The sequence below is a fragment of the Scyliorhinus canicula genome, chromosome 5 (assembly GCF_902713615.1).
Source record: "Scyliorhinus canicula chromosome 5, sScyCan1.1, whole genome shotgun sequence".
NCBI classification, from domain to species: domain Eukaryota; kingdom Metazoa; phylum Chordata; class Chondrichthyes; order Carcharhiniformes; family Scyliorhinidae; genus Scyliorhinus; species Scyliorhinus canicula.
Window position 1 is genome coordinate 43,194,469 of NC_052150.1, and position 15,244 is coordinate 43,209,712.

General features: G+C 47.3%; 1 protein-coding gene across 1 annotated transcript in view; it reads right to left on the bottom strand.

Moving 5' to 3' along the window:
* Positions 1-15,244, bottom strand: part of LOC119965939 (transcription factor E2F3-like) — a 79,733-nt gene that overhangs the window by 15,882 nt on the left and 48,607 nt on the right. The window contains exon 3 of the mRNA XM_038796967.1: positions 6,007-6,226. Within this exon, the coding sequence (XP_038652895.1) occupies positions 6,007-6,226 (220 nt within the window). The remainder of the gene's footprint in view (positions 1-6,006; positions 6,227-15,244) is intronic.

Genomic DNA, 15,244 nt, shown 5'->3' on the forward strand with positions numbered 1-15,244 from the left:
AAACGGTAGTTCAAAGGGCCGGCGGGAAGGCAGAAGTGGCAGCAAGGGGCAGGAGCAAAAAGCAGACGGACCAGCGGAGGCACGAGGCGAGACGGAGGCCCCGGCGAAGCAAGAGAGGGTGCTGGCAGTGGAGAATGATCAGGCAGCGATGCCCCCCACTCTATCAAGGGATGGATGGCAGACATTCCTAAAAAAATAACTGGCTGCCATGAGGGAGGCGATCAAAATGGAACTCCAGGTGGTGAAGAAAGAGATGGTGACGGAAGCAATGACCGCCCTCCAGCGCACAATGGACAGCCTGGGAAAGAAGATGGAAGCCCAGGAAAGGACGATCCTAGACCTGGAAAGGGCGGCAACTGACCAGAGTGATCGGACTGTGGCTCTGGAGACCGAGATGAAAAAGTTGGTGGCGGCCCAAGGGAACCCGAGGGGAAAGGTAGAGGACCAGGAAAACAGGTCCAGGCGACAGAACATCCGTATTGTGGGACTGCCAGAGAGGGGGGACGGGGCCAAATGACCTACATCGCAAATTCAGCTTCCCAAACCTCCCCAGAACTCGACAGGGCACACAGGTCGCTCCGGCCAAAACCCAAGACTGGGGAGCAACCGAGAGCAATCATTGCGAAGCTGCACTGGTACCAGGAACGGGAAAAGATCCTGAGTTTGGCCCAACAGAGAAAGTCATGCTTGTGGGAAGGACACAGAATAAGGGTTTATCAGGACATTGGGGCAGACCTCGCGAAAAGAAAAGGGCCAAATTCAATAAGGCGAAATCGAAGCTCTACAAGAGCAGGGCGAGGTTCGGCATGTTGTTTCCGGCCAGACTCTGGGTATCCTATAAAGGAAAAGAACATTACTTCGTAACCCCAGCGGAGGCCGAGGAGTTTGTGAAAACCAACAATCTAGAAAAGGAACAGACGCAGCAATGGTGAGGGCAGCGGGGAAAAAGACGGAAGGTGGAGAAAGAAACGGAACGAAGATCCGCTGTAGGGACTCTTTGCGCAGGACAGTGCTGCCTCGTTCTCGGACTAAAGTAGGACAGAGAGAGGGAAGCGAGAAGAGGGGAAACAGGTGAATGGGCAACGGGAACGGAGATGGGCAGACAGAACAGAGACAGGACAAGACCAGCCCAGGGAGGGCTAGCACGGGAAAACAAGCAGTAAAGGGGGCCGTGGTGCAACTCTCAGGGGAGAGGGAGCATCTGGCGGGTGCCCTCACAGAACAGGAAAAGGGCAGAAGGATAGGAAAAGATTGGCTGCGAGACAGACACAGGCCTCAGCAGGCATGGAGGAGGCCGAAGAATCAAGATGGCGCCGCAAGCAATCACTTCGGAAGGTCCCTAAACAAAAGGAGACCCTGGAGTGCATTGGCGCACCGATGTGGCAGACACAGTTGACAGCCATGTTGGGTGCCCCCTGGACAAGGGGAAACCCCGGAGCGCAGGGGCCCAACCTCATGGTGAGAGCAGCGAGCGCAGCCATTTTGGATGGCCCCCTAACAAAGGGAAACCCGGAGTGCAGGGGCACGTCCATCAGTTAAGTCAGAAACCCCCACCAGGATAGTCACCCGGAACGCATGGGGACTTAACGGCCCAGTGAAAAGATCCAGAGTCTTCGCCCTGAGAAGCCTGAAGGCGGACATAGTCTACCTGCAGGAGACACACCTGAGGGAGAAGGACAGACTGCTGGTAAGGAAGGGCTGCGTGGGACATACGTACCATTCATGCTACGGGACGACAGCTAGGGGAGTGGCCATACTGATCAGCAACAGGGCAAGACTTACTCAGACTAGGACGGTTACGGATCCAAAGGGATGGTCCGTCATGGTCAGCAGTGTCCTGGAAGGGGCACCAGTAGTACTGGTAAATGTGTACACTCCCAATTGGGATGACGCAGACTTTATAAAAAAGACCAAGGCGGAAATACCCGACATTGATACACACCGACTGATTATGGGGGGCAACTGGGAGCATTTATGGAGCAGGTGGGGGCATTGCACGCATGGAGGTTCCTGCACACGGGAGAAAAAGAATTGTCGTTTTTTTTCCCCACAAATGCACAAGGTATATACCAATATCGACTTCTTTGCAGTGGGGAAAATCGGTGCTTCCAGGAATTACAGGAGCAGAGTACTCTGCAATAGTCCTTCTGTTCTTATATAGTTCTTATGTTCTTATGTTCAACCATGTTCCGCACTACATGGCTGTGAGGTTGGAGACGGGCCGTGCCCACCGGCCCACATGAAGGCTGGACACAAACCTCCTGGCTTCTACCAGAAAACATCGCAAGCCTTAGGCGATTATGTGACTAACAACCGGAACAAGGAAGTCTCACCTTCCACGTAGTGGGAGGCACTGAAGGCTGTGATCTGAGGGGAAATAATAGAATACAAGGCACAGAAATACAGACGAGAGGGAGGCCAGGCAACAGTTGATCGACTCCATCTTGGGAGGTCGACAGAAATTACTCCGAGGCCCCGATCGTAGAGCTGCTGGCGGAGAGGAAAAAGCTACAAATGGACTTTAACCTGCTATCCACCGGGAAAGCAGTGAATCAACTCCACCAGACACGGGGGACCTTCTACGAACACGGAGACAAGGCTGGCTGTCTATTGGCTCACCAGCTAAGAAAGCAGACAGCCACGAGGGGAATAGCGCAGGTACAGAATGGCAGAGGTAGACTAGTAGCAGAACCAAAAGAGGTCAATAAAGCATTTGAGACCTTCTACGGAGGACTGTGCTCCTCCGAACCCCCCCAATGGGGACGCAGGGATGAAACAGTTCCTCGACGGACTGGAAATGCCGGTTGTGGGGGAAGGACAGACGGGTGAGCTGGAAGCACCAATAGATCTGGGAGAAATCACGGAGAGCATCAGCTCCATGCAGGCGGGGAAGGAACTGGGACCTGACTGGTTCCCGGCAGATGTCTATAAAAAAATTTGCACCAGCCCTAGCCCCACATTAAAGGGACATGATCGCAGACTCGCCGGCAATGGGCACGTTGCCTCCTATGCTAGCACAGGCCACAATCTCACTGATAGCCAAAAAGGATAAAGACCCGACGGAATGTGTATCATATAGGCCCATTTTGCTGCTGAATGTTGATGAACGTAATAATGACACCAGAGGTGTCCTCTCCCTGGATGCACAATAGGCCTTCGACAGAATCGAATGGAGTACCTCCTCAAGGTACTGGAAAGGTTTGGGCTAGGAGCAAGATTCACTGCCTGGGTGAGACTCCTGTACAATGCTCCCAGGAGCATTCGAATTAACACCACCAGCTCTGAATACTTCCAGCTACAAAGAGGAACAAGGCAAGGATGCCCACTGTCCCTGCTCCTGATTGCATTAGCAATCGAACCCCTGGCAATAGACCTTCAGGGTGCGAAAAACTGGAAGGGCATCCAAAGAGGAGACAGAGAGCACTAGAGTTTCGCTCGGTGCAGATGACATGCTCCTGTACATCTCAAAGCCACAGGAAGGACTGAAAGAAATCATGCGGATCCTAAAAGTGTTCAGAACCTTCTCAGGTTGCAAACTCAACCTGGGCAAAAGTGAGGCATTCCCAGTGAACCCAAACGGGGGAGGGACTCCCGTTCAAAACAGCTCAAAGCAGATTCGGATACCTGGGGATCCAGACAGGCAGAGACTGGTCACAGATCCACAAATGGAACCTGACCAGCCTGAAAATGAAAATCACTTATTGTCACGAGTAGGCTTCAATTAAGTTACTGTGAAAAGCCCCTAGTCGCCACACTCCGGCGCCTGTCCGGGGAGGCTGGTACGGGAATCGAACCGTGCTGCTGGCCTGCTTTAAAAGCCAGCGATTTAGCTGAGTGAGCTAAACCAGCCCCTGGTGGAGGAAGTCAAAAAGGACCCGCAGAGGTGGGACGCAAGCCAACTCTTCATGGCGGGGAGAATGCAGACGATCAAAATGAAAATGCTGCCGAGGTTCCTCTTCCTGTTTAGGTCCATGGGGGGGTGGGGGCAAGAATCCCCCAAATCAACACTGCAAAAGGAGGAAAATTAAGGGAGGCTTGGAACTGCCAAACCTGCAATATTACCACTGGGCAAACAAGCGGAAAGAGTGAGGGGGTGGGTGCACGAGCCCAACTTGGAGTGGGTATAGATGGAGGAGACCTCCTGTAAGGGAACGACCTTCCGGGCCCTGGCCACAGCAGCACACTCACCCCCCTCGGCGAAATACACATCGAGCCCAGTGGTAATGACCACACTGTAAACGTGGGGCCAGCTAAGACAACATTTTGGGCTGACCAGGATGTCCCCTATCTGCGGTAACCACAGATTCCCGCCAGCCATGTTAGATGCAATGTTTTAAAAAAAGAGAGACAGGAGGGGGAATGCTGACAATTAGGGACTTCTACGTCGGCCACAGACTAGCGACGCTGAACAAACTGACGGAGGAATGGGAATTGCCGACAGGGACAGGAAATTAGACACTTACAAATAAAACATTTTCTCCGCAGAGACAGTAGTTTACCCCAGGGCCCCGGAGACTACACTATTGGAGGACCTGATGACCACGGACCGAAAGGAGGGGGGGGGGGGGGGACTGTACGGGCAGCTACTAGACAGAGCTTGAACACCACTGAATGAGACCAGACGGAAGTGGGAGGATGAACTGGGGACAGAAGTGGGTTGGGGACTCTGGAGCGATGCACTGAGCAGGGCCAACTCCACCTCCTCCTACGCAAGGCTCCGCCTCATGCAGTTCAAAGTGGTGCACCTGAGCAGAACCCGAATGAGCAGGTTCTTCCCGGAGGTGGAGGATAAATGTGAACGGTGCCAGAGGGGCCCGACCAATCACACCGACACGTTCTGGGCATGCCCCAAACTTGCCGGGTTCTGGACAGCCTTCTCTGGTGGGGGTGAAGGTAAAGCCATGCCCGAATGCTTCCCTAATCGCAAGCTGGAGAATCCTCTCGGCTGGCGATCAGCAGCAAGTCTGGCGATCAGCAGCACCACCACAGCTGCAGACTGGCTGGCAGACCTATCAGAATTTCTTCACCTGGAGAAGATAAAATACGCCTTCCAAGGGTCGGAGAAGGCTTCCTTACTGCATGGGGGAATTTGTCAGTCTGTTCCAAAACCTATTTGAGGCCATCAACAGCCAGTAGAGGGAGAACTGGAAGGATTAGAGAAGGTGAAAAAAAACAAAAGACAAGAAGCAATGCCAGGGACGCACAAAGTAAGGGGGAGGGGGCAAAGAGTCTGAGACAGGCAAAGAGAGACAGCCCCCCCCCCCCCCCCACCATCCAAGGGAGTGAAGCTGACAAAGGGAGAGGGGGGGGGGGGAGGGAGAGATAGAGAGCGCAAGGAGAAAGGGGGGGGGGGGGGGGCATTCCCCCTGTATCGACCAGGGAGGATAGCAAGGGGGTTTGGGGGGGGGGGGGGGGAAAGAGGAGAGACATGGCAAACAGATGGAAGCAATCTGTAAATAAAGTAAAATAAGATAACGGCCTTTTTGCGTTACACTGTACAATAAATAAACACGAACGTCAATGTACATAATGTTGAAATGTTGTGAAAATGACAAAAAGATTTTTAAAATAATAATTACTGGTGCCTATACATGAACGGCAAGATACATAGTGGAGATGAAGGTGCAGGCTTTACAATTTTAGAGGGCAACAGGTCATTCCCATAGGAAATAGGATTCCCCTTTGACTGAAGAAAAATAACATTTCCTCTTTATTGTGCTAGTAAATAAATACAAAGCACAAAATTCAGTGGCTCAAATAATCACAACGGAACAAAGAACAACGTATATTCATGAAAAAATATATTGATTTTATGTATGGATCTGAATATTTTGAACAGTAGATTTGTCAGCACCGAACAAAACTAAAAATTAAAATAAGGTAGGCTGTGACAGTCCCCGAAATATTTCTGTTACTGTAAAATAATGGAGTCCCAGTGAAAAAGTGAAACAGACATCCAAGTTGAATGGCAAAGTAAGGAATGGGAATTGCAAAATAAAAACTTACATCCATTGAACATTATTTTTGGATTTCTTCTCAATGAGATGAATGCCCTCCAATACGTTTGTGATGTCATAGATCCTTCGCTTTGGCACATTTAAGACCTCTGCTGCTCGGTTTAAGTCCAACACCCCATCTAGAGACTGGCTCAAGAGCTGAACAACATTCTTTGTGAGGGGAACCAATGAGGTGTTGTAGCGAGTCTTCTCTGATGGAGACCTGGGAGCTGTATTGTGAAAGGAAAGGAATAAAAGAACATTCACTGACCCGGCTCACACTGAAACTCAAACTTACTCACTTTTTGAAGCCGTGGATCGAACAGTAACAAACTCAGCAGGAAGAAAATAAGGTAGGAGCAACTTCCCTTTTAGCACATCCCAATCTGCATCTCCTACTACTTTGAAAGCAATCTGGCATAACCTCCCCAGACTGGAAACAAAGGCTTAGATGGCATCAAAACGTTCCAGCTAGAAGATGTTTCGAAGGGACCAAGCCTAAAAAATGTCAGATCAATACTGAACAATACGTGCAGAATTTCATACTGGATCAACTACTCCACAAACCAAAAAAAAAAACCCCAATTCCATCCTACTGCAAAATTACCCATCTCCGTAAAATGTACACTTTTGTCCAAATTTTGCCAACTGAGGTTTCACAGCCCAACGCTTTCCGGTCATAAAAGTGGGGGCGTCGGCACTAAGAAACGGAAACATTTCTACTGTACTTCTGGCAACAAGCCAGCTCCAATAGTTTGGAAGAAAAGTAAAGTTCTGACAACAATGCAACTTCAACTCTTAACCCAGCGAGACAGTTCTATTTTCCAAAAGCATCCACTCTTCAACTTGAACGATACTCAAAGGCAATTGCTTCTGTTGCTGTCTTCAGCCCACCAAACGAGGCTAAACCGAATGCAATTGTCGTGAGGGTTTTAGTAGAGGATTGAGCTCCAGATATGTCAGTACAATCCTGGACCCAAAATAGACACAAATGCTGGCACATGACCAGGTAGAAATAAGATGCCAGACATGCTGTTTGGCATCTCAATTGAGTAACAAAATGGCCGTTGCAACGTTTTCAAATATGGAAATAAAACCAATTTTTTCATTACTCTCAAAAGCACAAAGAATCTCTTAACCACTCAAAAGCTAAAATGAAATGCTAAGAGGAGGAAAGAGCATGCACTCCTTAAATTCCCTGTGGACAGTTTAAATGGAGAAGCAATCAAGCCTGACTGCTACTGCAGCAGGTGGGTGCATGTGAAGGACAACAATTCATTTAACAAGCATCGGCCCCAAACAAAAATTGCAGACATTTTTCAAGTAAGTATTTCTAAATGCCTTCTCAGCATTGTAACGTGACAGGAGAGGGATGTCTCACTTCCAGAAGGAAGGCATAGATCAACTAGGTGCAATCAAATGTAAAAATAACGCGCATTCACCTGGAAGGGAGTTCATTTCTGTCCATTTGAGAGCGGTTTCATAGAATCCCTACAGGGCAGTGCAGAAGGAGGCCATTTGTCCCATTGCGTTTGCACCGACCCGAGGAAAGAGTACCCTACCGAGGCGGACACCTCCACCCTATCCCCGTAACCTCACCTAATGTTTTGGACACGAACGGGCAATCAATGTAACCTGCACATTTTTGGACTGTGGGAGGAAACCTGGAGGAAACCCATGCAGATATGGGGAGAAAGTGCAAACTCCACACAGATGCGGTATCACAGTGGGTAGCACTGCTGCTTCATAGCTCCAGGGTCCCAGATTCAATTCGCACTTGGTTCAATGTCTGTGTGGACTCTGCACGTTCTCCCTGTGTCCGGGTGCCCCGGTTTCCTCCCACAAGTCCCGAAAGACGTGCTGTTGGTTGAAATGGACATTCTGAATTCTCCCTCTGTGTACCCGAACAGGCGCCGGAACGTGGCGACTCGGGGCTTTTCACAGTAACTTCATTGCAGTGTTAATGTAAGCCTACCTGTGACAATAAAGATTTTTTTTTTTTTAATTAGACGATCACCAGAGGCCAGAATTGAACCCGGGTCCCTGGCGCTGTGAGGCAGCAGTGCTAACCCACTGTGCCACTCCTGAGAGATGGAAAAAGAAATGGGGTAATTGAACGCAACCAAAACTAGAGCTCGCGAGATGACTGAATTGGGAGATTACAGAAACAGAAGACGATGCCTCATGACAAACATCAGTAGAGAACAGAGCAGAGTACGCAAAGTACAGGGGAGAACAGAAAAAAAGCAAACAAGAGGGGCAAAGTATATGAGAATTGATTAAACATTACAATTCTATATAGATTAACACACACCATCTGGAAAGCTGGCGCAGGGGCTTTAGATTAGTGGGACTGGTTCTGAGGGTGATGGCACATGTACAAGCAAGTTGAGCTGCACCAGAAGAGAGCCAGGATTCAGTTCCTTCCTTTGCTGTTGGGGAGGCTTTAAACCAACTCCGCAGGGGTGTGGGAGCCAGGAGAACATATCAGAGTAACAGGAGGATGCACAAAATACTGGGAGAGACAGATTGCATTAGAATAGAGAATAGTAAATTAATAGGTGGAGTAAAGGAGAAAGTAATGCAGTCTAAAATCAGGGTATAGTAAATAAGATTGGGGAGTTTCAGGCACAGATTGCCATGAGGAATTATGATGTTGCGGCGATAACAGAGACCTAGCTCAAAGAACGGCAGGAATGGGTGTGAAATATTCCTGGGTACAAGGTACATAAGAAAGACAAGGCAGGTGGCAGTATTGGTTGAGGAAAGCATTGCAGTATTGGAGAAAGAGAATGTCCCAGAGTGTCCAAAGATAGAATCAATTTGGCTCGAGTTAAGGATCAAAAAGGGTGCAATTACACTACTTGGTGTAGCCTATGAGGAGGACGTAGGGGAACAAATCAACAGGGAAATTGCACAGAGGTGTGAACATTGATGGAGGACTTTACACCACCACTCTCCAAATCTATATTTGGGTGATCTAAGGGAAGAGAGGGGCAAGGGTCCCTCGAGTGTTCAGGAAACTTTTCTAGAATTGTGTTCAGTCCAACAAGGGGAAACTCTGAACCTAGTTCTTGGAAATGAGGTGGGTCAAATAGATCAAGTGTCAGTGAGGGAACATTTTTAGGCGAAGGTGGTCATTGTATCCTCAGATTTCGGAAGTCAGCAAAAAAGGATAGTGGGCAATCCAGGGCAGGAATGATTAGAAGCTGGCTGGATAGACTGGAACCGAAGGTTGGTGGGGGAAACTGTACCTAATCAATGGGCCACCTTGAAAGAAGAAATGGTTCAGAGACAGTCAAGTTATATTCCCTCAAAAGGGAATGGTAAGAGAAACAAATCCAGAGCTCTCTGGACGAAAAAGGAGATAGAAACGAAGATTAAGAAAAAATGTGCTTGTGACAGGAGTCAGGTAGAAAATACAACTGAGAACCAAAGAGGAATACAGAAGGTTCAGAGGAGAGGTGAAGAAGCAATCGAGAAGTGACGATGGATTATTAGCAAAGAGTGGCAACATAAAGGGGAAGCCCAGAGTCTCCAATAGGCACATAAATAGTAAAAGGGCCAATTCGGAACCAAAAAGGGATTTACACAAGGAATAAGGGGTGTGGCTGAGGTGTTAAATCAATACTTTGCATCTGTCTTTACCAAGGAAACAGATGCTACCCAGACTGAGGTTGACAGGGGAGGGAACTCTATTATGAGAAGGGTTTAAAATCGATAGGAAGGAGGATAAATTGTCAGTACTTAAGTTGACACAGTATCCGGACCAGATGAGATGCTTCAAAGGATATTGAAGAAACTGAGTGGCGATTGCAGGGGTACATGCCATAAATCTGTCAGTCATCTTTAGACTCATGGGAGGTGCCAGAGGACAGGAGAATTGCAAAAGTTACACCCTTGTTCAAAAAAAGGTTGTAAAGCCCAGCAATTTCAGATTAGTCAATTTAACTTCGATGGTGGTGGGGCTTAGAGAAAAAAAATATTCAGGATAGAATTGGTAGTCACATGGAAAATGTGGATTGATTAGGAAGAGCCAGCATGGATTTCTAAGGGAAAATTGTGCTTAAACTTGGAGGCTTTGAAGAGGTAACAGAAAGGGTTAATGAGGGTAACGCTGTTGATGTGGTGCACGTGGACTCTCAGACGGCATTCAATACAGTGTCAAACCACAGAGTTATGAGAAAAGTTATAGCTCAAGCAAAGGGGCAGTAACAATGTGGATACAAGATTGGCTGAATAATAGGAAACAGAGTAATGGTTAATGGATATTTTCAGGCTGGAGGAAAGTTTGTAGTGGAGTTCCCCAGGGGTTGATATTGGGTCACTTGCTGTTCCGCATATATATATTAATGATCGAGATCTTGGTGTGCAGGGAACAAGTTCTAAGTTTGGGGATGATGCAAAACTTGGAAGCATTGTAAACTGTGAGCAGGACAGTGCAGAACTTCAACAGGACATAAACAAGTTGGTGGAATGGGCAGAAAGGTGGCAGATGAAGTTCAATGTGGAGAAGTGAGAGGTGATGCATTTTGACAAGAACATGGAGAGGCAACATAAAATAAGGGATACAACTCTAAATGGCATGCAGGAACTGAGGGGCCTGGGTGTATATGTACATAAGTTGTGAAAGATGGTAAGACAGGTGAGGATAGCAGTTAATAAACCATGCATTATCCCAGGCTTTATTCCGAGAATACAAGAACAAGCGGGTCAGCTGAGCTCATAGGCCTCAGCTGCAATATTGCGTACAGTTCTGGGTGCCACACTTTAAGAACGATGTGAGTGCATCGGAGAGAGTCCAGAAGATATTTACAAGAATGGCTCCAGGGATAAGAAACTTCAGTTATGAAGATAGATTGGAGGGGTTGGGACTGTTCTCCTTGAAGAGAAGACTAAAAGGAGATTTTTTTTTTAAATAAACATTTTATTAAGGCAGTTATGGTTTTATAACAGTAAAAGATACAAATACAAACATAGTTCAGTGAGTAACACATCCCTCCATCTCCCACTATTCCCGCCTAATCGAAGCCGAATTCCCCCCCCCCCCACCCCCTATGGAGTCTGCTGAGTTTAGTTTTCTCTGAAGAAGTCGATAGACGGCTGCCACCTCCGAATGAACCCTAACGTTGATCCTCTCAGGGCAAATTTAATTTTCTCAAGTCTGAGAAACCCATCCATGTCACTAACCCATACCCCTGATTTCGGGGATTCAAGTCCCTCCATGCTAGTAATATCCGTCTCCGGGCTACCAAGGAGGCAAAGGCCAAAACATCAGCCTCTCTTGCCCCCTGGACTCCCGGGTCCTCCAACACTCCAAAGATCGCCATCTTTGGGCTCGGCGCCATCCTCGTTTTCAGTACCATAGACATGACATCCGCAAATCCCTGCCAGAATCCCCTGAGCTTCAGACATGCCCAAAACATGTGGACATGATTTGCAGGCCCTCCTGCCCACCTCACACACCTTCCTCTACCCCAAAAAACCTGCTCACCTGGGCCACCGTCATGTGTGCCCAGTGAACCACCTTGAATTGTTATCAGGCTGAGCCTGGCACATGATGAGGACGGGTTGCCGCTGCTCAGAGCATCTTACCACAGGCTCACCTCTAATTCCTTACCCAGCTCATCTTCCCATTTACATTTCATCTCACTTATCTGGGTTTCCTCCCACTCCGTAAGCTCTTTATAGATTTCCAATACCTTCCCATCCCCACCCCCATTCTAGAAACTACCTTGTCCTGTATCCCCTGTGGTGGTAGAAGCGGAAAGGTCGAAACCTGCCTTCACATAAAATCCCTCATCTGCAGATACCGAAATCCATTCCCACCCGGCAATTCAAACTCCCAGATCCTCCAAACAGGGAAAGCTCCCATCAATAAACAGATCGCCCAGCTTCTTAATCCCTGCCCTCTGCCATCTACGGAACCCCCCATCCATCCTCCCCGGGACAAATCAGTCATTACCACAAATTGGAGCTCACACCGATGCTCCATCCACTCCTATATGCTTCCGCCGCTGCCCCCAAACTCTCAGGGCCGACACTCCCAGTGGGTTTATGGAGTACCGGGCCGGCGGGAACGGCAGAGGAGCCGTTACCAATGCCCCCAAACTTGTGCCCTTACACGAGGCCGCCTCCACCCGCTCCCACACCGACCCCTCCCCCACTACCCACTTCCTAATCATGGCTATATTTGCCGCCCAGTAGTAGTTCCTAAAGTTCTGAGGTGCCAGCCAGCCCCACCTCAGCTCCACTCCAACAGTACTTTCTTTACTCGCGCTGTTTTACCCGGCGACACAAACCCAGATATCACCCTACTCAACCGCTTAGGCCTTTGGTATAAAAATAGGGAGGCACTGGAAAACAAACAAAAATCTCAGTAGGACTGTCATTTTTACGGTCTGCACCCTCCCCGCCAGTGACAACGAGAGCATGTCCCACCTCCAAAAGTCTTCCTTTATTTGTTCAACTAAGCGGGCCAGATTTAATTTATGTAGCTGCTCCCAACCCCATGCCACAAGAATCCCCAAAGGCTAAGAGGAGATTTGATGAAGATGTTCAACATTATGAGGTGACTGGACAATGCTGATAGGGAGAAACTATTCCCACTATTAAAAAGATCCAGAACTCGAGGGCACAGATTTAAAGTGATTTGCAAAAGCCGTGCAAGAAAAAGCTTTTTCACACAGCGAGTGGCTCAGGTCTGGAAAGCACTGCCTGGAAGTGTGGTGGAGGAAAATTCAATGAGGCACTCAAGTGGGCATGAAATGATTATTTGAATATAAACAAGGTGCAGGGTTAGGGGAAAAGGGCAGGAGAATGGTACAAAGTCAATGATCATTCGGAGAGCAAATGTAGACAGGCCAGGGTGAATGGCCTCCTTTTGTACCGTAACAATTCTGTGAATTGAAAGCTCATCGCAGTAATAGTGATTACAATAAAAAGGCATGCGGTTCACTAATGTCCTTTAGTGAAGGAAAACCCCCATCCTGACCTGGTCTGGACTTAGACTCCAGATCCACAGTTATGTAATTGACTCTTAACTGGTAAAAGGATAATCAAGGAAATGTGGGAGCAAGTAGCTGCTAAACAGGAGGTCATGTTGTGGAGGCAGAAACATGTTTGAGGTACTAAACTAATACTCAGCACTTAACATCAACGGTGATAACATCAATGGTGATGACATCAATATTAAGAGCAAAGGAGAAAGAGCTAGAAAAATTGCATGGAATAGAAATAAGGAGGTGATATTGGAAAGGTTGGCAGATGTAACCATCCCAAACAGGATGCACCCTGGGCTGCTGAGGGAAGTAAAGGTGGAAACAGCAGACGCTCTAGCCACAATCTTCCAAACCTCCTTAGATATCGGAGTGGTGGCAGAGGGCTAATGTATTGCAAACAATATACTCTTTATTTTAAAGAAAAGGAGGCATAAACTCAGAAATTACAGCCCAAGGTCAGTTATGAAAAACTTTGACTCACAAGAATCTGGAAAGCAAACGTAACTTGAAAAATAATTTGACAGCCAACTGTAATTGAAAATATGGAAAGATATGTCATTTGAAACATGGAGGTCTGGCAATACCTGATCTAAGAGTGCATGAGAGAATGTAGGGAAAAATCCAATGAAGGGTTAACAGCAGCTGCAGGAGAGGGCTGTGAAATGCAGATCGCCTTCATCAAACAGGCTTAGCAAATAAAACAAGCAGGTCTTTCAGGTCACAATCAAGTCAATTTTAGTATACAGCTAAAAGTAATGTTTTGCACCTTCTTGAAGTTGGCTATCTAAGTAAACAGCTGGAAAAGAATGGATAAGGTTTTCAGTTGAATTAGGTGACAAATGTATAGTTGTGAAGTTCTACTGACATCAGGTAAATTAATGAATGCTGGAGACAACGTGTCTTTGAGAACACAAATTAGACCCAAATCAAAGTCAAAATTATGAGCTGGGGACACAATTTGATAATAATAAAAGTATAGAAATGACAGGAATCAAAAGTCGCACCACTTTGAAATCAAAGCATCTTTGAACATCACAAAGGAAACAGATCTATGAGATGAAGTCATGCTCAAAATGAATACTTAGTCATGTTAGAAAAATTTAGATTAAAGGTACCTTTTACAATCCAAGTGAAATAAAAGTTACTTTACAATAAAGTCATAAAAACTTAACTGTTAGAAAGATATATAAACCCCGTGAAAGGGGACGGTCGGCAGAGAAGCAGAGAAGGAACAAGAGAAGCAAGCAGAGTCAGCTCAGAGTAAGCTCCCATAGCTCGGACATGGGAAAGAGACAGAGCAAAGCAGCCGAGCTAAAACAGCTAATACATCGGAGAAAGACCAAAAGCTGAAGAGAGAGAGCCAGCTCTCATAGCTCGGTACGTGGGAAAGATAGAGCATAGCAACCGAGCAGAACAGTGAATCCATCGGAGGAAGACCAAAAGCTAAAGAAGTGATTTTCATGTTGGACCTGAAGGTCTCTTCAACCAACCAGGAGAATCCAGAAGCAAGATCTTTTTACTTTTCTATAAAGACAGTGATTGCATCTTTTAAAAGAAAAAGTATAATAATAAAATAACTTTAAAATTTTAACCTGAAACAGTGGTTATTACAAAACCTACTTTACTTAGTAACACAGGACCCAGGATATCGATGCTACTAAGTGGTAAACAGATGAAATCTTCTGTGAAGGTATGGGTTATACCGGGGGATAACTTGAAAATATAGTTTGACCGGAATAGCACTCACCTAAGCCTGAATAGGAGTCAGGAAGTTCACCATTTAGAATGTCGACCCTTTTAGGGGGTAGTGGGAGGGATTCGCGGGGATCATGTCCCAGGTTCTAAAAACAAGGGTGGCAATAGGTCCAGGGGTGGCAATCTTTGGGGTTTTGGAAGACCCAGGAGTCCAGGGTGAGAAAGAGGCCGATGTTTTGGCCTTTGCTTCCCTGATAGCCCGGCAACGAATATTATTAGCATGGAGGGACTCAAAGCCCCCGAAGACTGAGTTGTGGCTTGCGGACATGTCGACTTTTCTGGGTATGGAAAAGATTAAGTTCGCCTCGAGGGGATCTGTACAGGGGTTCGCCCGAAGGTGGCAACCATTCATTGACTTCTTTGTGGGAGAGTGAGCGTCAGCAGGGGGGGTGGGTGGGGGTAGAGTAGAGTAGGAGGGATAAATTGGCGGGTAGTGCCGATGGGAGAGAAGCGGGCTTGTGCAGTATGTTACGATTGAAGTATCGAATGTAC